This window comes from Gossypium arboreum, chromosome 13, assembly GCF_025698485.1.
Source record: "Gossypium arboreum isolate Shixiya-1 chromosome 13, ASM2569848v2, whole genome shotgun sequence".
NCBI lineage: Eukaryota > Viridiplantae > Streptophyta > Magnoliopsida > Malvales > Malvaceae > Gossypium > Gossypium arboreum.
The window spans coordinates 984,870-1,009,246 of NC_069082.1; the positions used below are offsets into that span (position 1 = coordinate 984,870).

Below are 24,377 nucleotides of genomic sequence, written 5' to 3' on the forward strand. Positions count from 1 at the left end.
CAGCCCTCTATGACTATATATATATATATATATTTAAGGTCCCTCTAAGATTATATATTAATATTATACATTAGTCTATATGAACTTTTTCATTTCACCACAAAATCTAAATTTCTAACTCCGCCCCTACAATCTAGCTCGGCTGGATTCCAACTCTTATACTGTTCAAGAGGAACTTATACTATTTAAAAACAAAAATATCATACATGAACTACAAGTTCTTTTTAAAACAAAACCATTCTAGTAAGGGATATGACAGATCCTCAAAAAGTAACATTATATCAAAAGGCCGCAAAGATCTGTACATGTAAATAAAAAGCTTACCATTAACCAAAACTGCTAAACAAACAAGCAAAAATTTACCATGCTTAGTAACATTTATCAGGAAATAAAAATGGATATCTCATCAAAGCAGTACTTCACGCACAAAAATAGCCTAGAACATATTAATCAAGGAATGTAGCTAATAAACTAATACATTGAGTAGTTGTCACTAACCCTGGGCTTGATGCTTTTGTAAATTGCCATGACAATAGGGAGGAGACCAGTGAGTGCAATCTGGAGTTGATCCGAGCTGCTTGATCGAACAGTTATCTGTCCGCTCATCTTGTTGTTCAGTCCTGCACGGACTGCTACTTTTGAACCCCTTCCAACGGATAACTGAGTCTGAAAATTGGCTCCCAGTGCCAAGTCCCCTCTCCATTTGACTAGAGACAAACCCAAAGTGGATTGATCCTGGTTGATTGGAAAATCTGCGCCTCGGAGCCGCATTTCTAGATTGGCTCCATATGCTGAATCACCTTTAGATCTAACAGTCCCAGTGCTACCAACTAAAACCAGTCGCTTTCCAACAACAATATGATCCTCAAGTTTGAGTCCAGTTGCAACATTCTCACCTAGAAATGTGACAGAGAAGCCGGCAGCTGTTTTGTTCCTTTTGAGATTTTTGAATTTGGTCTCCCCTCTGAAAATGTAAGCTAATTGCTTTCCAACATTTTGGATGTCAAAACCAGCCATGGTTGATCCATTTTCACCATGCTTGGTAGAAACTGAAGAGTCCAAATGGATGTTAAACTCTTTCTTATCCTTGGTGAGTTGAACGGAAACTGTAGCAGGAAACTGGCTAGCGATTGCTAGACTATGTTCAACATTAACACCATCATAGCCACAATCATGGTCCCAACCGTGAGTGTCCAAAACTGGCCTCGCCAAGAACTGAGAAGTTGGTTCCAAAAATCGGTACCTGTATGCTGGATTATCAGCATCAAAGGAAGGTGGCAGGACCATATCAGGTAACGGAACTGGTACAGCGGCTGGACCACCAGTTTCCTGATCAACATCTTCCCCTGTGTTACCATATTCATCAACAGCTGGCTTTCCTTTCTTCAGCTCTCTCATTCTTCTCAACTGATCCCTCCACTGCTTTTTCTGGAGGAGCTTCACCCGATAATCATACTCCTCAAAATATGCCTTCCTTTGCTCTTTGTCAAGCTTAGCAAGTTGTGCTTTCCTTAGAGCTTTGAATGGTGGGAGCTTATCATACTCATCCTCGTCTTCTTCTTGATCTGAATCAGCTAAATCATCCACATCAATATCTGAGTCACCATTCTCACCACCCTGATCAGAAGAGAGTTTAGGATGGCTACGAGACTGCAACAGCCACGATAACAAATATGGAAGAGGAGGGGATCGGACACGAAAACCAAAGAGCTTCCGATGGTCAAATGGATCTTGAGGTTTGGAGAGAGAACTTGCTTCAGATAAGACTTTGATAGAGTAGCATAATAACAATAGCTGAGGCCTCCAAGTTTGACCGTTAGGAAGCACCTTCTGACCATCTCTATTCTTTCGGCATGACGGATGATTTTCAACAAGACAAATAGGATTCCCCAAACTTGGATCCATCACACGTAGATCACCAACAGCCTGACCAATAGACTGCTGAGCAACGTGAGAACGTTGGGCAACAAACACCTCATAACTCAAAGGTGAGCCAGATGGTCCATCAGGGGGTGCAGAAGCAGCATGAGTCAAAGCAACTATGGCATTTTTCCAGATAGAGGAGCCAAGAGAATTAGTGATTGATCTTAACAATGGCAGATCATTAAGATCCCGGGTCTGGGTGTCCAACCGATCAACATAGACTACAACATCAGGGGGACACTTCTTTATGTATTGCTTTATAGAAGCTAGGACCTTGTGATTGGCACCTTGCTCCATGGCAGAAGATTTCAAACCTGGGGTATCAATGATCCTCAGTTTAACACCATCTACCATTCCAGTAATCTCTTTCACAACTGTAGTGGCAGGTTCAAATGCATGAATTGAGGTCTTCGACTCACCAAAGATTGAATTTATTGTGGCACTCTTGCCCACCCCAATCTTCCCAAGCACAAGCATGTTTATGGAGAAGCTTAAATCATCTTTACCCTCTGTTTCAAGTTCCAGAGCTTTCCTCTTTGCAGAATCAACACTAAACAGTTCACTGGTTTGTCTCCTTGCAACATGTGCCAGTCTATAAAGAACCTGTGCTGCTAAAGAATCTTCAGTAGAAAGTCCAAGCCTTTGAAGAATCCTCAAAAATTTGACTCTTATAAGTTGTAACTTTTCCAATTTTATTTTATCTTCTTCAGTCAAGTTGTTGTCAGAGTCTCCCCTACTTGTTACAGCGGGACTAAATATGTTAGGCCTGTTTGATCGAGGTGCAGATTTTGCATTTTGCAGTGAGGATCCTAAGCCCGCAGGACGTTCAACAGTGAAAAGCCTAGATCCATCTTGAGAGGTTATAGTAATGTTGCCGCCATCAGAGCCAGCACCAGTTGCCGCTTTCAAGAGCGCTGCCAAAGCAGCAGAATCAAATAACTCCTTTCCCTCTCCTTCTTCATCCGTACCCCCTTCTTCATCTGAATCAACAGCAATTGTCTGGATATGATTATGAGAAGTATCAGCACCCGAGTGAGGACCAATGGCAGATCCTCGTTCTAGCTCCTCCAAGAATTGCTTAGCAGCTTCAGCATTCTTAAAGAACATACTTTCAGCCTCTCCATCAGTCTCTGAGCCTTCATTCTGATGCTGCTTCTCTTCCATTTCACCTTCAAAACTAACTTTTCCAGCCACTGTAGTTTGCTCCACAGACTCAGGCAAATGAGGTTCTTCTCCTGGCAGGGTTACTGACCTTTTGCTTTGAGAATCACTATCTAAATTCTCTGTTTCATGAGCTGCCATTATTTCTGTAGGTTGAGCAGAACTATCCTTTGCCTGAATTCCATCTCCACCCCCTCCATCTACTTTCTCAGCAAATGCTTGTTCCAAAATATCTATGCCCTCCTCATCTTTGAGATCATTTAGCTCAGTCCCAGAATTGTCTTTACCAAGCATAACCCCACTGGCAATATCAGCTTTATTCTCAGCATCAACAGCCAACTCCTCTCCGCCGGAAAACTTCGAACCATCAGCATGATTCAAGCCATTATCCAAGCTCGCATTATCGTCAACAGGAACCACCTCTGTTTCCTTCATCACCGATGTCTCAATGCCTAAAGCATCTCCAGTCAAAGGTTTCGCATCGACAGCCAACTCCTCTTCACCAGAAAATTTCGAACCATCGACTTCAACTACCTGATGATCTACTGTTTCTACAATCATAGGATTGACACCCTTAGCTCCACCACCTAACACCAAATTATTCTCAAATATCGCAATTCTACCTTCCTCTCCACTTTCCATTGATAAAACAGATTGGTCGACTTCACCAATGGAACCCATTTCCACCTTATCGTCCTTTTCCCCATTACCAAAACTATCAACATCAACCTTCCCCATCGAACCCTCACCTCTAAATTCCTCTAAACCATTATCACCGCCCCCAAACGAGTCCTCGTTCAAAATCACATTCGAACCATCAGAACCAACGAAAGGGGCATCACTAACATCCCTCACGGTCGGAATTACTTCATCAGGGTCAGCCATAAATGGCCTCTCGGGTACTGTTTCAAACTTCCCCTCACCATTCTCGTTACTATCATTAGTTTTACTATTCCCATTACCTTCCAAAGTAGGTTCACTTACTGAACTAGTTACAAACTCAGAATCATCATTCCAAGTTAAAGAAGAAGAAGAGGAAGAAGAACCTGGAGAGGTAGAGAGCGACTGAGAAGTGATTTCCGGGGCAGAAAGCACAGCGTCCATGGTTGAAAGAGAGGAAAGGGGGATAGAGAGAATTAGGGTTTTAGGATATGGAATGAATTTTGAGTGGTACGCAAAGTTTGGATTGGATTACTGGAATTTGTGAGAGAGATACCAAGCGTTTAAGTAAGATGGAAAGATAAGGTTTATGGAAGCAACGGGTTTGTTTGTGAGTTCGTTACTTGCCATGTCATTTGTTAAAGAGTTAATTAAAAAACTATATATATAGGTATCCAACTGGAAAATTAGTGCCTTGAAACGGGGTTAGAATATGTGCATTTAAAAATAATATATAATTAATAAAGTAAAATATTAAAAAATAATAAATAACTTGAGAATTATATTTTATATCCAAACATAATGTTCATACATTATTAAAAAGTTACACGATGTCATTTGCTTATATGTCATAATCCATATGTTACTTTCTTTCTCTTGTCTCCAATATTTTTACTCAGAGATAGATATTGAAGTACAACAAAGAAATTATTTTTATGCTGCTGAATGTGTATAATATAAGGATCTTATGTAAGAGTAAAAACAAATAATATAGATTTAATGTATATATTTTTATTTATGTAACAAACATTTAATAAGTTTTAAGTCTTTCACAGTCCATCCCACTTCGACTTAAAACTTACACAATGAAAAGTATAACAATAGTACCATTTACAGAATGCCACATTTATAATATAGAATGTCAAGAGAGTTGTCAAACATTCAATAAGCTTAGGCTTTGGAGTCAATTAACATAGCATGTTCAAAACTAATTTAAACCTTATCTCGGTAATAAATGAGCGCTCACAAATTCTCATGCAACTTTATTTTTACATGTGTCAAATTTTCATTGCTAAATTAGTAGATTTCTCATAACCTATCTAACGTAAAGACAAGTATATCCTCAATGCAGCATAAAGATATTATAAATCACTGGCTAAGTTACTTTCAGGAGCCATCAAATCTTTGTGTTGTTTTTCCACCTAAAACACCAGAAAAAGAGAAGGAAGAACCACTTAAATTTTAACAAGTTCCTATAAGTGAAAAGAACATATAAAGTAATTGACTGTTGTAGGCAAAAACTTTATAAGGAACCTTACATGTAAAAAGACCTTAAACAGAAACCAACAAACCGTTTCGAAAAATACTAGCTCAACAAGTTAGAAAACTCGGCATGTGAAACCTTATACTCGCATTATCATTCACATCATAGCACATTCCCAAACAGTCAAATCATTAATAAATGAAATCGTTTAGTAGGTAAATCACAATTGAAGGATAGATTTTAAATGCTAGTGGAACAACTTAACATCAATAGTCTATTACAATGACTACCTTCCACTAACATCCCTATTGAAATTTATATTTCTTAACTTCTTAGTGTTTTAAAAAGAAATTATTCCTAAACAAATAAAATGATTATAAATGAAGCGAAAATCAACTTGATAAATTAATTCAGAATAAGCTAAATAATCGATTAGCCTGTGAACTAGTGAGAATTACCTTGAGTTAAATTATCTTGACCCAAAATTGAAAAAAACAAAAATCTAGATCTTTTAAAACTTAAAATCAACACAATGACCATTTCCAACTCTAAAATCCAAATAATAATAAAAAATCTTAACAAAAAACCAAAGGCAGAATACATTAGTTGATGAATAAAAATTTAAAAAGTCTAAGCTGCTACTCCTTACCTGAAGGGACAATGGAACAACGGAAGGGAGAAAATTAATGTTTACCTGAAGGACACTGTGATGAGGGGGAAGAGTGCTATGGCTGGATTCAAAGGGAGCAAGAGAATGGTGTTTGGCTGAGTGAAAAGTGGGGAGAGAAAAATGAATTTCTTAAAGCACCAAATCAGTAATCAGTGGGAGAAGACGGAATAGAAATCAATAAATTTTCCTACATAAGCTCGTAATATAATACACCCAAAATAGTCATTCCATTTTAACTAAACAATTGTTTATGGTGGGCCGCAAAATAAAGTTGTAATGACATAGTCATTATATTGAACCAAACATGGTGCAAATGTTCATCTTGTATGTTTGGATACCTTTTAATTTCAATTGCTTCTATGTTAATTCTAATGTTTCCAATTGCTCTATATTATTTGTTGACTTTTGATATAATAAAAAGGGAGAAAGAAATGTCATATTGTAACACCTCTATACTTGGTCTGATCGTATAGATTCGGCATAAAATTTAAATATTTATCCAAAGTGTTTTAACTTATTTAACCCAACAATTATTATTATAAAACATTTAGGGTCATTCGATTGCATTTGAAAATAATTTTAAAATTATTTTCACTCAAAACAAGGGTCAAATATTGATACTTAAACAAATAGTATCCATATCTTATAAAAGGTATCTATACCTTTGCACATTATAAATACCAAAATAACATTTTGGAACTCCAAAATTCAAATTTTGATTAAGGTATCGATACCTTGGATGTGGTATCGATACCAAAATTACATTCTGTTTTGAAAATTTTGAGTTCCAAAGCCTAGGTACCGATACCTATACCCTTGTTATCGATACCATGGGTAAATTTTGATAAAAATCATTTGAAAATATTGCTAAAACCCCCTTGCAAAGTTTTGGATTCTTTACAACACTTGAAATCATTTCAAAGTGCCTTAACGCAATTCAAAACAACTCCAATTCAACTAAATTATCACATTATCAAACCATGATTGCAAGCATGCATATGACTATCACTAATTCATTTCATATAAAACCAAAATAATTTAATTTAAAATACCAAAATAGATAAAGTTTTAAGAGTTTACATTGTAGCCCTTAACACTTGGGAACACATGTGGTCTACCTATTTTCATGTCATTTTAACTCAAAATATATACCTACTCTTATAGTTCTTGAAGATGTGATTGTAACACCCTGAAATTTGCTATAGCATGAAAGTATTGGAAAATCGAGATTTTGTTTTCGATACAATAAAAAAAAAGGAAGATAAAGGTGATAAAAAGGAGGAAATTGAGTGAAGACAAGAAAATTTAATTAAGAGGAAAATTGTGAGATATTAACTTAAGGTGAGGATTAAATTGCAAACGTGAGGCAAGTTTTGTGATTCAAGAGTAAACATTCAAATTGTAAGAAGTTAAACTATAAATATGGAAAAGTTAAAGGGCGAATAGAGCAAATATATTAAAAGTGGAAGGATCTAGAAAGTAACGAAAATGGATAATTAAAGACTAAAATGAACCAATGGAAAAGGAGGAAGGATTAGAGGTAAAAACCTACCAAAAAAAGAATGCCAAAATGTCTAATAATTCATTATTATAGGAACTGAATTACAGAGCAAGACAAATAAGGCTTTGCTTTTAAAAGAAACCATCAGCCATCGTTAAGCATAATCAGAGCATCTCCGAATATCCCATGCCAGTTTTCACACAAAAGGAATGGGATAAATTTTAAATTTTAAATAAAATAAATAAACATTTATTTTTATATCGGATTAATATATCAACATAAAATTATGTTAATCCGATAATATTGTTAGTGATTTGTGAAAATTAAATCAAATTAAAATTTCATGTATAAAATCGCACAACATTAAAATTCATGTATGACATTAGATGTTAGAGCAAAATTCATGTATAATTTTAATATTTATCTCTATTAAATTTTAAAATGTTATTTTTATATTCTATAATTAATTTTAAAAACAAAACATTTTTTATCAATTAGTTTTAGATCGGGCAATTTAGATTTGAGCCGATAAATATTCGAGTTCGAGTTCCAATAATGTATAACTCCCATTTTTACTATATGAGTTTGTTTAATCCCTTTCGAATTGGTTCAATTTTATTTGATTTTTTCGTTTGTTGTGTATTATATTAATTTTATATATGAAGATTTTCACGGTGTTAGTGTCATACATAATCAGATCTCAACTTAATTATTAAATTATTAAAAAGTATTTATTTTAATAAAATAATAAAATTTAAAAATAATTTTATATTTTTATATAAAATTTAAAAAGTACTAATAATATTTAGCTCATATGTAATATGTCGAAAAGAATCGTGCCTTACCTCTTACAAAATATGAATGATTAGTTAGGGAAAAATTCCAATATATAAAACGTGACTTACAAAATGCAACAACCGATAAACATTTTCCAAAATAAAAAAGAAAATAGTCATAGGCTGACGTGAATCAGACTACCACTAAGTAGGTCCCAAGTAACGTCACAACTCCAAACTACCGCATCTCCCTTTCAGAGAATAAATAATTAGAAAAGGAAAAAATACTTTTCTGGTCCCTCTTAATTTTGATATTGATCAAATTAGTTTATCTAAAAATAGAGTAATTTAATTTCTATCAATTTCGAAAATGAGCAACTAAAGATAATTAATTATGATGTTAATTGTCTGTATTATTATTGATATAATAATAAATTTAGCCTTTGATGCTTATATATTTTATGTAAATATTATAAGATAAATTTGTTAAGATTAAATTGATAGAATGTGTAAATGTTATAAACTTATTTTTTATGCATAAAATTTAAGAGCTAAATTTGTTATTATACCAATAAAAATGTAGAAAAAATTAATGGTGTTTTTAATTGTTTTAGTTGCTCACTTTTGAAATTGATTTTCACTTTTTTAAAGGGACGAACTTGCTTAATACCGAAACTAAGAGGGACTGAAAAAGTCTTTTTACCAAAAATATTACAGTGCGCCTACAAAATTCGCCATCGCCGAAAAGTAGTGTCCGAAGTCTGAATTTTGATCATTGAAGATTTTCAAACTTCAATAGTCCATGGCGTTGTCAAATTCCCTTTTCTTTCCTTCTTTTAACGCCGTCGACCTCCGACGTTCCACGGTTCCCGATTCCGGCATCGCCCCTTTTTTCACTTCTTTTGACTCTTCTAGATTCCGCTGCAACTTTTCTCAGTGCGGCATTAAGCCCAGTTTCTCTGCAAGAAAGTAAGAAACCGAAACGAAAATCTGTATATCCTTTTTTTTTTGTTGTTGTTGTTGATTGTTTTGTGTTAATAGATGATGGGTATTTTTTCTTGTTGATGCAGACGCATTGTTTCTGCTGCTAACAATGGTTTCAACACGGTTAATTCAACTTCATTGGTAAAAGAATCCATCTTCGTTTACCATCTTTTTCTTAACTCACATATGGGTCATGGAACTTAAATGAACAATCTCAGCGATTTCTATCAAGTGCATAATGATGTTGATCAATTTGTTCCGATCAAAGCCCTTTTTAAAAAAAAAATGAAAAATTTAACTAAAAAAAATGCTAAAGAAGGGAAAAAAGAAGAAGAAGAATGAAGGTTGCTTACAGTTAGCTGATCCATGTTTGTGCAGATTCCATAGGAAACTGTAGAAGAGAGGGTAAGCTACAATTGAAAGAAATGTGATTTTCAATATATGAGTGATGAATTTAATCAAAATTAAGGTAGAAGAATATTTTATCTTCTTAAAGATGCACTGCAATTGATAGCTCCAAGAATATGCCTTTCTAAATTTTGATATGGTTTTCAAGTGAAGTACGCTGGACAGAACTATTATGCAGTTTCTCTCTTGCTTTCTCAGTGTTTTTTTTTTTTTTGTAGTTCTTTGGATATTTATTTTTAAGAAAATGCTTATTTGTGATAGTTAAAGTTTGTAGATGCTAGATGACATCAATGCAAACGGGAGGACTGGAGGAGGGTGTGAGGGGTCGGGCAGGAAATGTCGGGAAAGAGAAAGACATAAACGTTCTGTTGCAAAACTCCAAAATACAAATTTTAACCTAAATACTTTAAAATTCATAAAAAACTAGTTAGTAAAACATATATCTAAATATGTTAATCCCTTGATCAGTGTATTCTTGTTCTGCATCGCACTGCATATATAATGATGCCATTAGTTTAATCGGCTGATTTACATTGCAGGGGACTGGCCAAGATGAAGATGATTATATTCCAATGCCAATTGTTTTGATTGATCAAGATTCAGATTCAGAAGCAACAGTTGTGCAGCTGAGTTTTGGAGATCGTTTGGGTGCTCTCATTGACACGGTTAAGTGGATATCTCAACTTATATTCTCTCCTTTCAAAGATTTATAAGCTTATTTTTTTAGGATTACTGGCCAAGCCTGTTGTGCGAGTGATTTTATCTTTTCTTTGTTTTATTTTGTAATTGAGTCATCTATGTTTAGTTAAGAGGCCTACTCAGCTCAATTTGTTTAAAGTACTATCTGACTGCATTATGTGGAGCTAGAAATCTAGGGATATGTTGCACATTAGTTGTTACATGCATGAATTTAGATCACCGCTCTTAAGTAAATTTGGACGATTCAGAAAATTATGCAATATGAATGTTAGCATCAGCATTTCATTGTGTTACACTAATGAATGGTCTTGCTTCCAATTTAAATAATTCCAGAAGGTTATAGATCCTAGCTATGAGGGAAAATGTTACTGAAGGTAATGGTAAATCTGATAATTCTCTCTCCTTTTTTTTTTTACTCACTTTTTTTTATTTTTTATTTTATTTATGTTTGGGTAGATGAGAGCATTGAAAGATTTGGGATTGGATGTTGCAAAGGGAACTGTTGCCACTGAAGGACCAGTCAAACAAACAAAATTTTTCATCACACGATTGTGAGTAGTTGTTTAGATACTGTCATGTCTCAACTTTCTCCCTCCTTCACCCCTCCTCTCTTGTGAGCATGTGTTTTATAACTAGTTGCTGAATATTTTTCATAGTTTGACTTGTATCTCAACTCTCTCAAGTTTTCTGGTTCACTGCTTTTAGATGTTTTAACTGCTATTTGGATGCTTCTGTTCGTAAAATGTAGTTTTCCCCTATCACACATGCATATATATGCAGATCTGATGCTCAAAAAGCTTAGCAAATGGGGAATCATTAACTAATAGCGTAATGTACATTGCCTTGTTTGCTGATTGGTTCGTTGATTGTTTGCCCTATACATACATTCAAAGTAAAATGTAAGCATATCCTAAAGAAAGTTAATTACTCAATGGCATAACATGTTGCATGGTTCTATTATTTTGATGCCACATAAGCAGGTAGTGTTAATGGCATTAGTGGTTGAACGAACTTGATGCATATTTCGAAAGTTTAAGGGGCCAACTGCACTTTTTTTTTTAGTTTGGATACCAGTGTAGAGTGTACTTTTTAATGTGGTTTGGTAACAATATGTCAAGAGCTAAACATCATTATCTTCTCACAGCTCATATGTTGGTCCTTGCAAATTTTCTTAATATTAATTCAGATTGATCAGCATTTGTTAATTGATTTGGTTATGCTAGAGACAATGGGCGCAAAGTTGAAGATCCTGATCTGTTGGAGAGAATTCGACTCACCATTATAAACAATCTTTTGAAGTACCATCCAGTATGTATGCTGAATTCATATTTTTAGTTTTTCTCTTCTTCCCTTCTGCACCCCCCACACCCTCTCTTCCCCTCATTGGTGGTTGATCTCATGGCTTGTCAAAGTATAGATATTCTGTAGTTTTGATTTTATGCTTTGGATTTTGTTACTTATCCTGCATTGAATTTGACTTGTTAGGAATCCAGTGAGCGACTTGCTATGGGGGAGGCTTTTGGAGTAAAGGCTCCAGAGAACAAGGTGACATTATCCAATGATTAATGGATTGAATAATTATTTTTACCCACTTAACTTGGCTCACTTTGTTTCTTTGGTGTTCTATATATGCTGTATATAATTTTGTAAGAAAAGCTTTTTTCTCTTTTTGCTCTAACTACTGCATTTGTTCCTTATATGTGGAGATTCCATGACACCCTTTTATCTCTGATAGACTTGTTATAATACAATAAATATTCGCAACCAGTCGTCACTATGCATACGGATAATGGTTCTTGATTCTGGTATAATACTAAAAAGAGTTGTTGTATGTGCTATTTGGGATTGGGATCTTATTAACTTTGAACCTAAGCCTCTATTATTTGTTTATACAGCTTGACGTCGACATTGCTACTCGTATACGTGTAAAGGAAGATGGACCCAAGAGAAGGTAACAAAAATGGTTTTCAGCACTTTAATTCATAGCTCTCTACTGTTTCAATCACACATTACCAATATATTACGATATTTTTAACACGATATGAATCCCTCTTGTAGGTAGTGTACTTGTAGAACATAGGTTCCTTTTGTGATGATCAGCTTATGATTCTTCCATGTTTTACCAGTTTGCTTTCTATAGAGACAGCAGATCGACCTGGACTGCTGGTAGAGATTATCAAAATCATTGCTGATATCAACATTGATGTAGAATCTGCAGAAATTGATACAGAGGTACCCCTTTCTTTGTTTTTATATGTTATATCTTGGTTCTGCAACTTTTTTCACCATCTTTTGTTCTGTGTCTGTGAACTTCCTCAGGGATTAGTAGCGAAAGACAAGTTTCATGTCAGCTACAGAGGAGCAGCTTTAAATAGTTCTTTGTCTCAGGTATTTTGTTGACGGTGACTATATTTTCTCATTATTCTTATTGTTCTTTCTTGATTGCCTCAACTCTTGTCATTTTGTCACTCTTAAATTATCTTGTACTTTGTAACCTGCAGGTGCTGGTGAATTGCTTGCGCTATTACCTTAGAAGGCCGGAAACTGATATCGATAGTTATTAATACTTGAAGGTGTGCTCTCCCTATAAATAAAATTGTCTGGTTCTTGTACCAAATCTAATATGAGCTCATGATATCTAACAATTCTTGTTTTTGAGCTCATGATTTATAGATTCATGTTGTACTATGCATTCTGGGATTTTTCTTGAATCTTCGCACTTGCATGAATTGCATCCTATATGAAAGCTAAATCTTGGTTACATAACTAAATGACATGAAATGTTAAGAGTACCTCTCATATTGATGTAAGGATTATAAGACCGTATCCGTTATTAGGCAGAAACTCATCCCAGGTACGGTTCGAAGGTGGAGCCCCATTCTTGCAGTCATAGTGCAGAAGGAGCATTGTTGCTTGCGATTGGTTAGATGATCTCGAGTTATATTTTTCTAAGTTTAAACATCATATCCTCGTATTTATAAATACATGTCTAGCACAAGTGTTGAACTAGAATATTTTGAAGAAAATGAAAAATTCAGATAACATAGATTACAACTACTAACAAACCTTCCTTTGCAACTATATACTTCACATATGGTGTTCAGCACTTCATGTCATTGAACACCCAAACAACACAACAAATAGAAGAGTTTACTAAATTGAATATGCCAAACATACATACCATCACTCTAAAACTTTTTCAGACCAAAACCAATGCATAAACCTCAACTAATCTAACATGATGAAACTTAAAGACTACATTTTTGGTAGAAACAGTTAAAAAGCCAATTCACCATTGGTGACATTCTTAGACCATTGCACTTAACATCTCATTCCAAATGTCAGGCACCCCAGGGAGGCACCAATGACTACAATCAGATGAAAACTCTCTTGGGTGTTGCCTCTGTGCTTGGTTTAAAGCCCTTCTATAAACAGAAGGATGCCCATCTCTTCGAAAAGCCGACATCATTGTAACGTCGTGCAAATATACCGGGAAGCTCATTCTTTTTAATACCCCTTTCAATACTACAACTTGTTCAGGTACATGTGGATGGCTGAAAAATTTAAGGGGAGTTTTCTGGTTATAGCATCTCCAACCATTTTGTCTGCAATGAACAAAAACAAAGAGATATAAAAGAGCTTAAAGTGACATGAATATAGGTAAAAGAATCATGAAGGCCCCTATACTAAGAGCTAGATAACATTTTACCCCTTCCACTAAAAAAATAGACATTATTTCTTGTACCTTAGATCAAAGAATAAATTTGCTCTTTAATCTAATGTACAAAAACTTACTTTTGTATTTTTTGAGTAAAGGAGTAAAATGCAATCTGAGTCCTAATAAAAAGGACTTTCATAATACTCTCACCCTCGAATTTACGATTTGTTAGATACCTGTTATGCCTAGGGGACACACTTCTGAAAATAACTCTAGTTTTACGAGGGTCAAGATTCAAATCAACCCATTTTGCCCATGTAGTCAATCCTTTTTGGTATGCAATCATTGGATTCATGGTTTTATAAAGAGATTTACCCTCCATGTAATAGTCCCACCTGTATATAAATTAAGAATCATCTACCATTACTATATCAAAATATGTGTCGGACAAGAATACTCGAAAATGTATCTTACGAACTCCATTGATCAGAATGAGTCCACCAATGTGCCGAATCAAACACAAGAACATCAACACCTCTCCAATATCTAGCATTCTCTTCAATCAAATCCAAATGCAAGACTCTCTTGTTTTCAGGTCCTTTCTTCAATTCCACAAGCAATGGAGCCCAAGAAAACTCGATCGACGTCTCGAAATCCTATATAAACAACATGCTCCGTTAACGGTTAAATGCAATCCATTTGTTTGAGCATCAAGCAAGCACAAAGTAAAAGGGTTATGGTTTTCTTTTTTTAAAGTTCATCTTACCAAGGCATGGAAGGCCATTGAAAGACCATTGTAGGTCACTTTTTTATGCCCTGTTGGTATAACTCCTTGCACTAGGCAAACTAGACTCTCCCATTGGTTTCTCATTATAGAATCACCCACTAGCATTATCCTTTTCCTTCTCATCTTCCCAAGAAACTTCAGTGCATCAAATCTGTAATCAGAATATCAGCTCAAGAAATTAAAGCATTAATCTTAAAAGAGCATCCTTTTGACACAAAGGGTCATATGTCATAGCCTTATAGGTCATGACACGAGTTCAACTGTGTGCAGACTCTCTAATTTTTATAATTTTGAACTCATTAAGACTCTTAATAGAGTAGGAGGCAAAACCCAAATATATGATATCTCAGTCAACTAGAGCTAAAAAATGACATTTAAGCAAATTCAGTATTTGAATCCCAGTATTTACCAACTCTTTTTTCAATTCTTGGAAGTAAATAGAAAAGTTTCTACGGTTTTGAACCCACCAAGGCTCTTGAGAGAGCCGGTAAACAAAACCCAAGTATATGATATCTCTGCCAACCTAGAACTTAAAAATTGGCATCTAAGCATGTAGGGAAGTTTCTATGGTTTTGAACTCACCAAGACTTTTGACAGAGTTGAGAGACAAAACTCAAACATGTAATAACTGACTCAGAGCTTAAAAAATGGCATCTGAGGAGATTCAGGATTCGAATCCTGGCATATGCAATCCTTTTTTTCTATTCTTGGAAAGTATGTACGTGCCTTGGAAGAGAACAACCATTTGGCTTCCATTTCCACTTTTCATAGCCAGAATCTGGCCTTCCATTTCTTTGACAGGTAACAGCAGTACTAAGATATGGGCAATTAGAATCATACAAAGGATATGATTGATCATAAACCCATTTACCAACTGAGAAATCACATCTCGTAGGCCGATCCTCACGCCTGCCTTGCACCATTATGACTCCATTGTCTTCGTTGTTGAGCCAAGAAGACGATGACTTGCCACGAAAGAAGCAAATGAACAAGGTGATGATGAAGACGAAGGTGAAATGTGGATAATTAGCCATTGAAGGGGGAAATGAGGAAAGGGAGTGTAAAATTCACAGCATAGAAGGCAGCATTTTCAAGTGCTCTTAAAGTTGTCAACCATAGCTTTTCCTTTTTCTTTCTTTCATTGAGGCATGAATGGCGGTAATTAATTATGAGTGGACCATATACATGTTCATGGAAAGTAAAAGTGCTTTCTTTTTCACTCATTACCATTTCTTCCTCCTTCCTACAGCTATTGGTAGGTGATTCAATTTGACATTAGTGTTTCTTTTAATACCGGTTGAATTCTAGTTTAGTTAGCATTGATATTGTTACCAGTCTAGTACCATATAGGTTCAAATGTGTAAAAATATATTTATTTTATATAATTTTATAATTAAATTTAAATTTAAAATATTTTTTATTATTTTAAATAAATTCAGACTGGACTGACTTGAAGTATGAAAATTCTTATCTAAACTCAACCTTAATCGAACCGAACTTATTGGACCAAACGAGCTACCCAACAATTTCTTCCTATTTCTTACCTATAATTTTTATTCCTTTCTAGTACTTTTTCCATTGGTATAATCTTAAGTATCATAATTCTTTATAAAACAATAAAAGTAGTCTTTAATTTTAATCTATTTCTACTTTTCTAGGACTTCCCTTAAATTGTGCTTAAATTTTTAATTATTAAATTTTTTATTGAAAACTTTATTAGTAACTTACATATTTCAGTATTATTATAACTTTATCGCATGGGAAATTAAACTTGTGAGTCTCGAATCTTCATTGTTTAATCATAATAAATATGGATGTCGATATGAAAATAACTTTTTTTCTAAATTGGTTAATGTGAGACAATCAACTTGAGGAGTTATTTTGTCCTTTAGCAGATTTATTCCCATATTACTGTTACCTCGAGTCATAAGAGAATACTCTAGTGTTGCTGCATTTGGAGCAACATGTCCTTGTTCAGATTTCAATAAACGGGTAGCCAATATGATTGAAAATTAGAATTTAATGGAGGAATGTTTTGTGTTTTATGTGAAAAACTAAAAAGTTGGAATATTTATTTATAGGCTTTAGAATTTGGGTTTTTAAGTTGGGTTTTTAAGTTGGGTTTTTAAGATAATCTCGACACCTATGGGTGGTGATGCAAATTAAAAATTTCTTTCCCCCTCAAATAATCAATTATAGATTATGATTTATATTTTTTAAATATTATTCACAGGCATTTAATTTCAAGTATTTTAAAAAAAACTCGATATTAGTTGATGTCAAATTACTATAATCATTTTGAAATAATTTCCTTAATTCCAACTCAGCGAAAAAAACTTGACGGCACAATAACATAATTAAAATCGATATCTACAAATTTCGAGGTATCCTTTAAGAAAACATATTCTAAAAAAGCATATCATAATAAATAAGGATAATAATAAATTTTGCTCTCAGTATTTATATATTTTTGTCAATTTAGTCCTTATTCTTTTTAAGTTAAATTTTACTATTAATCTTTCAAAAAAGTTTAAGTACTTTTTATTAATGAAATGTTGACTAAAATATTAATTTTTAATACTATTGGCGTGGCAACCACGTGATGATCCGTATGCACATAATCTTGACGTGACACTATTTATCTTATATGTAACTTCAATAAATCATTTTAAAAATAAAAATAAAAATGAAAAATATAAAATGTTCATAATTTTTTTAAAAAGCATAAAGTACACATAGATTGTTATGTGAATTGCCATGTTTAAAAAATTAATGTTTAAGCAATATTTTTGAAAAATTAATGATCAAATTCGACTTTTTTAAAATATTCGCTAAATATAACTAAAAAAATAAAAAACATATTAACAAAAAAAGTTGAGCAGTAAATTTACCATTAATAAAAAATTACAATACCTAAGTAAAATACCTGAATTTAAGTGCTTTTACTGAATTGTTTGCTTTATAGCAAACTTGGAATGTCAAAAACTCAAAAAAGAGAAAGCGAAAAAGAACATCATAAATCATAGTAATATTTCAGGGCAAATGCAAACAAAGCATTCATCACACTCACACCTACAACTATTATGGCTATCAATTTTTCACCTTTTCCTTTTAATGTTTCAGTCAAAAGTTGAACTAATCATGTAGAAAGAGGTACTTGTGTTTATGGAAGTTTCAATTAAAATATTTTTTTAATAATTAGAATACGGGCGGGTTTTACGGATTAAACTCAAATTCTCATATTATATAACATAATAAATTTATCACTAAGATAAAAGATTGTTAGTTGCCTCAACAACATGATAAATAATTATAAGGTTAAAAATAAATATTTATTATAATTAGTCAGTGTGATTAACAGGAGGATAGAGTGGTGATTTACCTTAGGCCAAGGAGAGGAGTCAATGAAAGTTGATTGAAGATCAATTGGGTGTTTTTCTAGGTTTGACGTTGGAAGGGAATGGCCTCTCCAGAAAGGGACTTGGCTCTTTCAGCTAAGTTTTTATATTGGAAGACAGAGTTGTTTACATGTTTAAAGACTATTGATAATGAAATCGTAACTTATTTCCTTGTACTAACGAATGATGTAACGTTTTAGGATATGACATTTTAGGACAACTGAATAATTAATGATATCGAACTTCCACGTACATCTTATGTATGTCCAACAAAAAATCACCTTATACAAGTTTACTGCTATAATATGGTGCGAGATTCACTAAGCTCAATCAACTTAGAGATTCACTCGATTTTTAATTAAACTAATTTAGCAGACCAATTGTAATTGCAAAGTTGATTGGTTTATATCATAATAAAAGGTAGAGCATAATCCAAGAAAGCACAAACAACTCAGGTTTCACCCATTCGGCGTTTAGTGTAATAACATTAGGAAAAAACTTATTTGATACATATGTGTTTTAAATTACTTCAAATTTGTCAAACATTCAAAGTTAATTCGCTAAATTCACCTAGCAATTTGGAGTCTGCAAAGAAGATTTAAGATCTTTTTCCAATTTTTATTTCGAGATTTTTCAGCATATTTAATTAATCTTTTCTATTTGTGTTGAATGGAGTCTATGATCTTTTCTGGCGGTAGATCTTCCTCAAAGTAAGATTGAGCAAAAAAATTTGACCAAATCAAAAATCGATTCAAGTCGATGTATTTGGATAATTTATAGAATGTAAGTTATAAAATCATAGTTATTCGAAATCAAATTGAATTCTGTTTTTTATTTAATATATAATTTATAATATAAAATAAATATTTTATATTTAAAATAATAAAAATAATTTAAAAGTTCTTGAAAAATTATTATTTAAATATTTAGAATTGTTTTTTCTAAAATTTTGTTGAATAATATTCGAAAGTTATAAAATAAATGTCATTTTATTAAAATAAGTCTAAAACTAATAACCAAACTAAACTAAACTGAATTATGATAAATGATTTTAAAAATTAAAAAAAAACCGACCAAATTGAATTTATATCACCCCTCGCTCCAGACATACTATACCATTCTCGATGTTCTCGTTAGTGGCTAGTGCAGAAGAAGATGTAGAAAGCTGAATGGGTGCCACCGTGCCAGGTTAGGAGTCTGTTGTTGGGCTGCTGAAGTTGCCACATTTAACCATATATAGTTCTAGTCCCAGTCACGATAGTGTACACTCGTTTGGTATGTGTGAATATATTGACAACATTGATATCCCACGTTAAAATTTCCCTTCTAATCTGGTTGAAGATCTTCTATAGATTAACATCACAATGATATATACCCAATTTTGGTTGCCATGTACGAAAACTTTTAACTACTGCTAATGGATAAACATGTAGGTATCACCAACTGAGATTTTAGCTCTGCCAATGTATGCTCTTAAGCTTGGGTCTCAAGCTAATGCATGCCCAAGTAAGCTTATCATTTGGATTCGAGAATCACTAGCTAGCCTCTACGCTCTAACAAACACACTAAAAGAGGTTGGGAGAATCAATTTTCAGAACAAATTTTTTTAGAATTATGGTTGAAAATGTTGTAAAAGTATCAAATTGAATGTTTTTAACTATAGTTTAGGGATCAATTAATGTTTACCTCATTTTTCTGTTAAAGCTATAATAAAACGTTATAAGTCAATAATATTAGTGATTAAAATATAACTACTCATAATTCAATAGCAAAAATAAGATATTTCACCGAACTTTAATGACCAGAAACTAAATATTTTGGTTGACTTGAGGGTTAAACATAAGTGTGCATATATATATCAGTTCTAATGGTAACAAATTAATATATATTTAATAAGCTAATTTAATATTTATTTTTATAAAATGTAATTAAAATATTCTATTATATTACATTAATATATAATTTAAAATATAAATTAAAAATATAGCAAAATAATTGAGGTGCAATTTCGGTAGAAAAATAACATAAATAATTTCTATGCTATTTATAATATACTAATATGGTTTTGATCCACTTAATGCTCTTGATGCTGTTATTTTCAAAAGAGTAGGAAAAAAAAAGTGAAGATTTCATGTCCATAAAACAACACATAGATTAAACCAAGTTTAGATTGATTATACATCAGCGAAATTTAAGTAAAATCATCTAGAAAACAAACATCTATCAACCCGTAGTGGTTTGCACCAAAGTTTATATTACCTCCAATAATAGCATTCTCTTTTTCCCAATTCAAAAGTACTCGGGACATCGCATGGCTCTACTCTCAAGTCCTACGCACTCTAACACTACCATGCTCCATATCGAAACAAATGTTCTCAAGTAATACGTATCAGAACTTGAAAGTGTCTCCGGTACTGCAACATCTCTTCATTTGTAGAACTCAAAGTCAGTGTCAGGCTTCTTCACATTTGTTCTGTAACCCTTTTCAAAGTCCTTGGGAAGTATGACATATCGGTTCTTGCGAACTGCATGCATTCCAGCTTCTTGGCAGATTGCAGCAATCTGTATGAATCAACGTGAATGAGCAAAAAAAGGAATTACGACCAAAACTAAAGACACAGAGAATCAGGACAAGCTTTGATAGTATGCCACTACTAACCTCTGCAGCACTAATTTTATCTGGTCGAGAAACATAATCCTCCAAGTCCACCTCATCACTTAGGTTCATTTTAGCAGTGCAAACCTGCGAAGGGAAACATTACCTTAATCACGAGAAAATAAGATGCAACATTTCCCAATCACAATCTAAACAGGATGGACAAAAGAAGAAAATACAAAACAACTAAAGAGAACCAGGAATCATGCAGAAAGGAATTAAAAAGTACAATAATTACGTAGGCATTGATACATTGCCCTACTTGCCTGGAAAACAAGTCTCTTCTGCCTTCTATCAGGTAAAGGGAACTCAATCTTTCGGTCAAGCCTTCCAGGACGAAGAAGAGCAGGGTCCAAAGTGTCTGCTCGATTGGTTGCCATAATGACCTTAACATTCACAGTCTGATCAAACCCGTCCATCTAAAAAAGTTCAGAAAAGAAGTTTAATTAATTAAATTACTAACTTCCTCATGTATTTTGAAGAATAACAGCAGCATCTATATTAATATGTCGACAGATTCCTCATTCCTCATCATATACCTGATTCAGGAGTTCCATGAGGATACGCTGAACTTCTCTATCAGCACCGGTTTGAGCATCAAACCTAGCAGTAGCAATGGCATCTACCTCGTCAATAAAGATAATAGCTGGAGCATTTTCTTTAGCAAGACGGAAGACATCACGAACCATCCGTGGCCCCTGAGACAAAGCAATGCTCAAGATATTATTATCCACCAACATTAAAAGATAGTAGCCAGTATTAGAAAAAATCAATATTAAGGGAAGTCAATTTTCATTGCAGAGAACTATGTCTTGCATTGATTAGGGAATGATGAATTTAGTAATAACAATTAAAAAAATGGCCACAACATCTCCTTACCTCACCCAAATACTTCTGAACAAATTCAGATCCAACTACTCTAATGAAGGCAGCAGTTGTATGGTTAGCAACAGCCTTTGCAAGCATGGTTTTTCCAGTGCCAGGGGGACCATAGAGTAAAACACCACGAGGAGGGTCAATCCCAATCTGCTTGTAGAGCTCATGATGAGTCAATGGTAGCTCCACTGCCTCACGAATTTCTTGCTTTTGGATGTCACATCCTCCAATATCCTAGGAAAAGAATACTAAGCCTCAGATGCCAGAAACAACCACCAAAAACAGTACTATTGTCAAATTTATTCCAAGAAATGGACTCAAAGAGGGTCTAACTCTACCAATGTACTAGAGCAGAACAAAGGGTACAGAAAAGAATCAATGATAGAACATTCAAACAAATTAAACAGAAATAACAAAACTAAACTACTAGCAATAAATTTTTTCTAGTATCAATCACACAAGACAAATGATGCAAAGATCCTCCTGGAATATGTTGTGGAAAATTATATAGTAAATTTACAATATTAAAGAAGCGCATCATATTGTTCATTATAATACAATAACATAGGCATAACAAGCACATTCTAAAATGATATATAGCCCACTATCCTTCAAATCTTGCTACATGTTGAGTATCGCTGTTAGATATAATAGATAAGAGAACAAGTTTGTTGCAGAACCCCGTCAGTTCTACAGAAAGCATTTTTCAAGAGTCCTAACAATTTAATCATTCAGGAACATCTAGCAAAAATTGCAGGCCAAGTCAGGAAATATTAAAGCCTACAATAAAAAGTAAGCTCACAATTACACTCTGCTCCACAATATATTGCCTACTATTAATTAAAAAGTATGTAGGAAAGCAAATAAGCCAATTTCTCCAAGTAACATTTGGAATTTACTCCATGTTGTCTTCCATTTCCAGCTTAAGGCCTAACCTATGTCTAATTGGATAAAGAGCGAACAAAATTAAAACAACTTTTTCCAACATATCCATAGCCTCAAACATCAAATATTTAAGAATGGAAGAGGAAAACAGACTCAAATCACATCCAATCCTCTTCTTTTGGCATTAGTGCTGAAATTTGCAGCAAAGTAAACCAATGAATAAAAATTTAATAAATCTTAGCAATCAATTTCTGCATGTTAGCAGTTATGAGCTATGTGTACCACAATTTTCAGCAAAACTACCCCTTTTAAACGTTCCCTTATCTAATAGATCTCATAATATCCTAATTAAGGCATAAATAGGCAGCAGAAAAAAAAAAAGGCCCTGATTTTTTCCCCATTACATATCCAAATAAATTAATTAATCAAGTACTCAATTTAATAATCTAGGCAACCGCATAAAGAAGGAATGAACCTGGTATTCAAAACAGACACAAAACTCATGCTTTAAATTTCCCTTCCTACAACAGTTAACCCAAATCCCCCTACTTTAAATAGAAAGGAAACAAAGCCCTAATCCCAAATCAGCCATCGTCAATTGCGAAACCCTAAATCCAAACTTCAAAACAGAATAAAGAAAGAAGAAGAAAAAGATAAGAAACTGACGTTGTACGTAACATCAGGCTTCTCCGACTGGCTAAGCAGAGAGATACTGGAATCGGCCTCGGGAGGCAAAACGTCGACTAGAGCGTTGGAGTGACGGTGAAGAGCCACCGAAGCCGACGGCTTTAGAAGCTCTCTGTTGATGGTGCTCAATATCCTTACATAATAATTGGATCCCGTAGTGGAGCCAACGATTCCATTGTTTTGATCGACCATTTCCATGAACTGGCCAATGACCAAGGGCACCGACTGGATCCGCTTGACTTCCTCCTGAGCCCTCAACAGCTCTCTCTTGAGATTCTTCTGTTCGTCTTTCACATACTCTTCTTGGATGTCTATGAACTCCAACTGCCTTTGAAAGGATTTCAACTTGCAATACAGATCGTCCTCCTCGGCTCCCGTTGGGTCCCCCATCGGGTACTGTCCAAGGTCGGATCTTGTGGCGGGAAAAGGCGGCTCCGCCGTGGGTTTGGGTTCCGCCACAATTGCAGAGGCTGCCATTTGTTTTCACCGACTCGGGGTTTGGATTGAAGAGCAAGAAAAGGGAAAACAGTAACAAAAGAAAAGAAACACAGCTCCGCGAGGGTATTCCTCGGGTCTTTGTTTATTTTTTAGTTTTAAACGTAATTTCCCCAAAACGACGTCGTTGCTAATATTATACAGAATTACATAAATAGTCACTCAATGATTAGTAAATTTTTAATCGAATCACTTAACTTTAAAACATTACAAAATAATCACATGAGTTATCGAAATTTGTTTTGAGTCCATTTTATTAAATCAATAACATAATGGTGACATGATTATTAAATACATGACTTGAAATTTTAAAATAAAATAAAGTTACACATAATTTCCATGTAATTTAGGGAAAAAATAAATTTTAAAATCATTAAAATACAAAACTAATCGATTTTGTCCTTTAAAACCTAAAAATAAACATCCACTAATTCATTTCCCAAAAATTGTTAAATAACCATATAGGTCCTTGATCATTTTCAAAATTTAAAATTTAATAGTGATTAAATTTTTACAATTTAATCCTACACTTAATTAACTATTTTTCATAATTTAATTATTCAATCCATCCTTAATATATTTTCCCACTACTTTATCAATACTTCTATTCATATTTTTATCAACTCAGTTTATAGAATTGGATTCTGAAATCGCATTTTTCAACAAAGGC

The 24,377-nt window shown here is 33.8% G+C and overlaps 4 protein-coding genes across 6 annotated transcripts; 1 reads left to right on the plus strand and 3 right to left on the minus strand.

Annotated features, from left to right (window-relative positions):
* Window positions 1–156: 156 nt before the first annotated feature.
* On the minus strand, window positions 157–4,378 carry LOC108464278 (translocase of chloroplast 159, chloroplastic-like). Of its 2 annotated transcripts, XM_053024268.1 has the most exons (2): window positions 499–4,378; window positions 157–299 (listed from the first exon to the last, which is right to left on the minus strand). In XM_053024268.1, exons 1-2 carry the CDS (start codon window positions 4,186–4,188, stop codon window positions 282–284), a joined length of 3,708 nt encoding a protein of 1,235 aa, XP_052880228.1. In that variant the 5' UTR covers window positions 4,189–4,378; the 3' UTR covers window positions 157–281. The 2 variants fall into 2 exon arrangements, with proteins under 2 accessions (XP_052880228.1, XP_017619964.1); XM_017764475.2 differs by having other exon boundaries at window positions 239–4,378.
* A 4,478-nt stretch (window positions 4,379–8,856) lies between these two features.
* On the plus strand, window positions 8,857–13,036 carry LOC108464514 (ACT domain-containing protein ACR12). Of its 2 annotated transcripts, XM_017764859.2 has the most exons (10): window positions 8,857–9,143; window positions 9,245–9,299; window positions 10,106–10,231; window positions 10,722–10,816; window positions 11,489–11,573; window positions 11,751–11,810; window positions 12,161–12,216; window positions 12,392–12,497; window positions 12,585–12,653; window positions 12,767–13,036. In XM_017764859.2, the coding sequence occupies exons 1-10, from the start codon at window positions 8,977–8,979 to the stop codon at window positions 12,827–12,829; spliced, it is 882 nt and encodes a 293-aa protein (XP_017620348.1). In that variant the 5' UTR covers window positions 8,857–8,976; the 3' UTR covers window positions 12,830–13,036. The 2 variants fall into 2 exon arrangements, with proteins under 2 accessions (XP_017620348.1, XP_017620347.1); XM_017764858.2 differs by having other exon boundaries at window positions 8,893–9,143; window positions 12,392–12,653.
* A 243-nt stretch (window positions 13,037–13,279) lies between these two features.
* LOC108464513 (protein trichome birefringence-like 36) lies at window positions 13,280–15,861 on the minus strand. Its single transcript, XM_017764857.2, has 5 exons — window positions 15,437–15,861; window positions 14,690–14,861; window positions 14,398–14,579; window positions 14,160–14,318; window positions 13,280–13,870 (listed from the first exon to the last, which is right to left on the minus strand). The coding sequence occupies exons 1-5, from the start codon at window positions 15,742–15,744 to the stop codon at window positions 13,573–13,575; spliced, it is 1,119 nt and encodes a 372-aa protein (XP_017620346.1). The 5' UTR covers window positions 15,745–15,861; the 3' UTR covers window positions 13,280–13,572.
* A 4,374-nt stretch (window positions 15,862–20,235) lies between these two features.
* LOC108464297 (26S proteasome regulatory subunit 6B homolog) lies at window positions 20,236–23,806 on the minus strand. Its single transcript, XM_017764520.2, has 6 exons — window positions 23,192–23,806; window positions 21,644–21,874; window positions 21,304–21,462; window positions 21,031–21,183; window positions 20,768–20,851; window positions 20,236–20,670 (listed from the first exon to the last, which is right to left on the minus strand). Exons 1-6 carry the CDS (start codon window positions 23,687–23,689, stop codon window positions 20,536–20,538), a joined length of 1,260 nt encoding a protein of 419 aa, XP_017620009.1. The 5' UTR covers window positions 23,690–23,806; the 3' UTR covers window positions 20,236–20,535.
* Between the last annotated feature and the right edge of the window lie 571 nt (window positions 23,807–24,377).

What these genes read in the sequence shown, in the direction of transcription:
- LOC108464297 (XM_017764520.2), bottom strand. Translation starts at nt 23,689, where the DNA reads ATGGCAGCCTCTGCAATTGTGGCGGAACCCAAACCCACGGCGGAGCCG. An exon ending in TTCAGAAGTATTTGGGTGAG is followed by an intron (nt 21,463 to 21,643) that starts GTAAGGAGATGT and finishes GCTTTGTCTCAG; the next exon opens with GGGCCACGGATGGTTCGTGA. An exon ending in ATAAAATTAGTGCTGCAGAG is followed by an intron (nt 20,671 to 20,767) that starts GTTAGTAGTGGC and finishes TGATTCATACAG; the next exon opens with ATTGCTGCAATCTGCCAAGA.
- LOC108464278 (XM_017764475.2), bottom strand. Translation starts at nt 4,188, where the DNA reads ATGGACGCTGTGCTTTCTGCCCCGGAAATCACTTCTCAGTCGCTCTCT.
- LOC108464513 (XM_017764857.2), bottom strand. Translation starts at nt 15,744, where the DNA reads ATGGCTAATTATCCACATTTCACCTTCGTCTTCATCATCACCTTGTTC. An exon ending in AATGGTTGTTCTCTTCCAAG is followed by an intron (nt 14,862 to 15,436) that starts GCACGTACATAC and finishes TTCTGATTACAG; the next exon opens with ATTTGATGCACTGAAGTTTC. An exon ending in GTGTCCCCTAGGCATAACAG is followed by an intron (nt 13,871 to 14,159) that starts GTATCTAACAAA and finishes TGTTCATTGCAG; the next exon opens with ACAAAATGGTTGGAGATGCT.
- LOC108464514 (XM_017764858.2), top strand. Translation starts at nt 8,977, where the DNA reads ATGGCGTTGTCAAATTCCCTTTTCTTTCCTTCTTTTAACGCCGTCGAC. An exon ending in CGGTTAATTCAACTTCATTG is followed by an intron (nt 9,300 to 10,105) that starts GTAAAAGAATCC and finishes TTTACATTGCAG; the next exon opens with GGGACTGGCCAAGATGAAGA. An exon ending in ATCTTTTGAAGTACCATCCA is followed by an intron (nt 11,574 to 11,750) that starts GTATGTATGCTG and finishes TTGACTTGTTAG; the next exon opens with GAATCCAGTGAGCGACTTGC.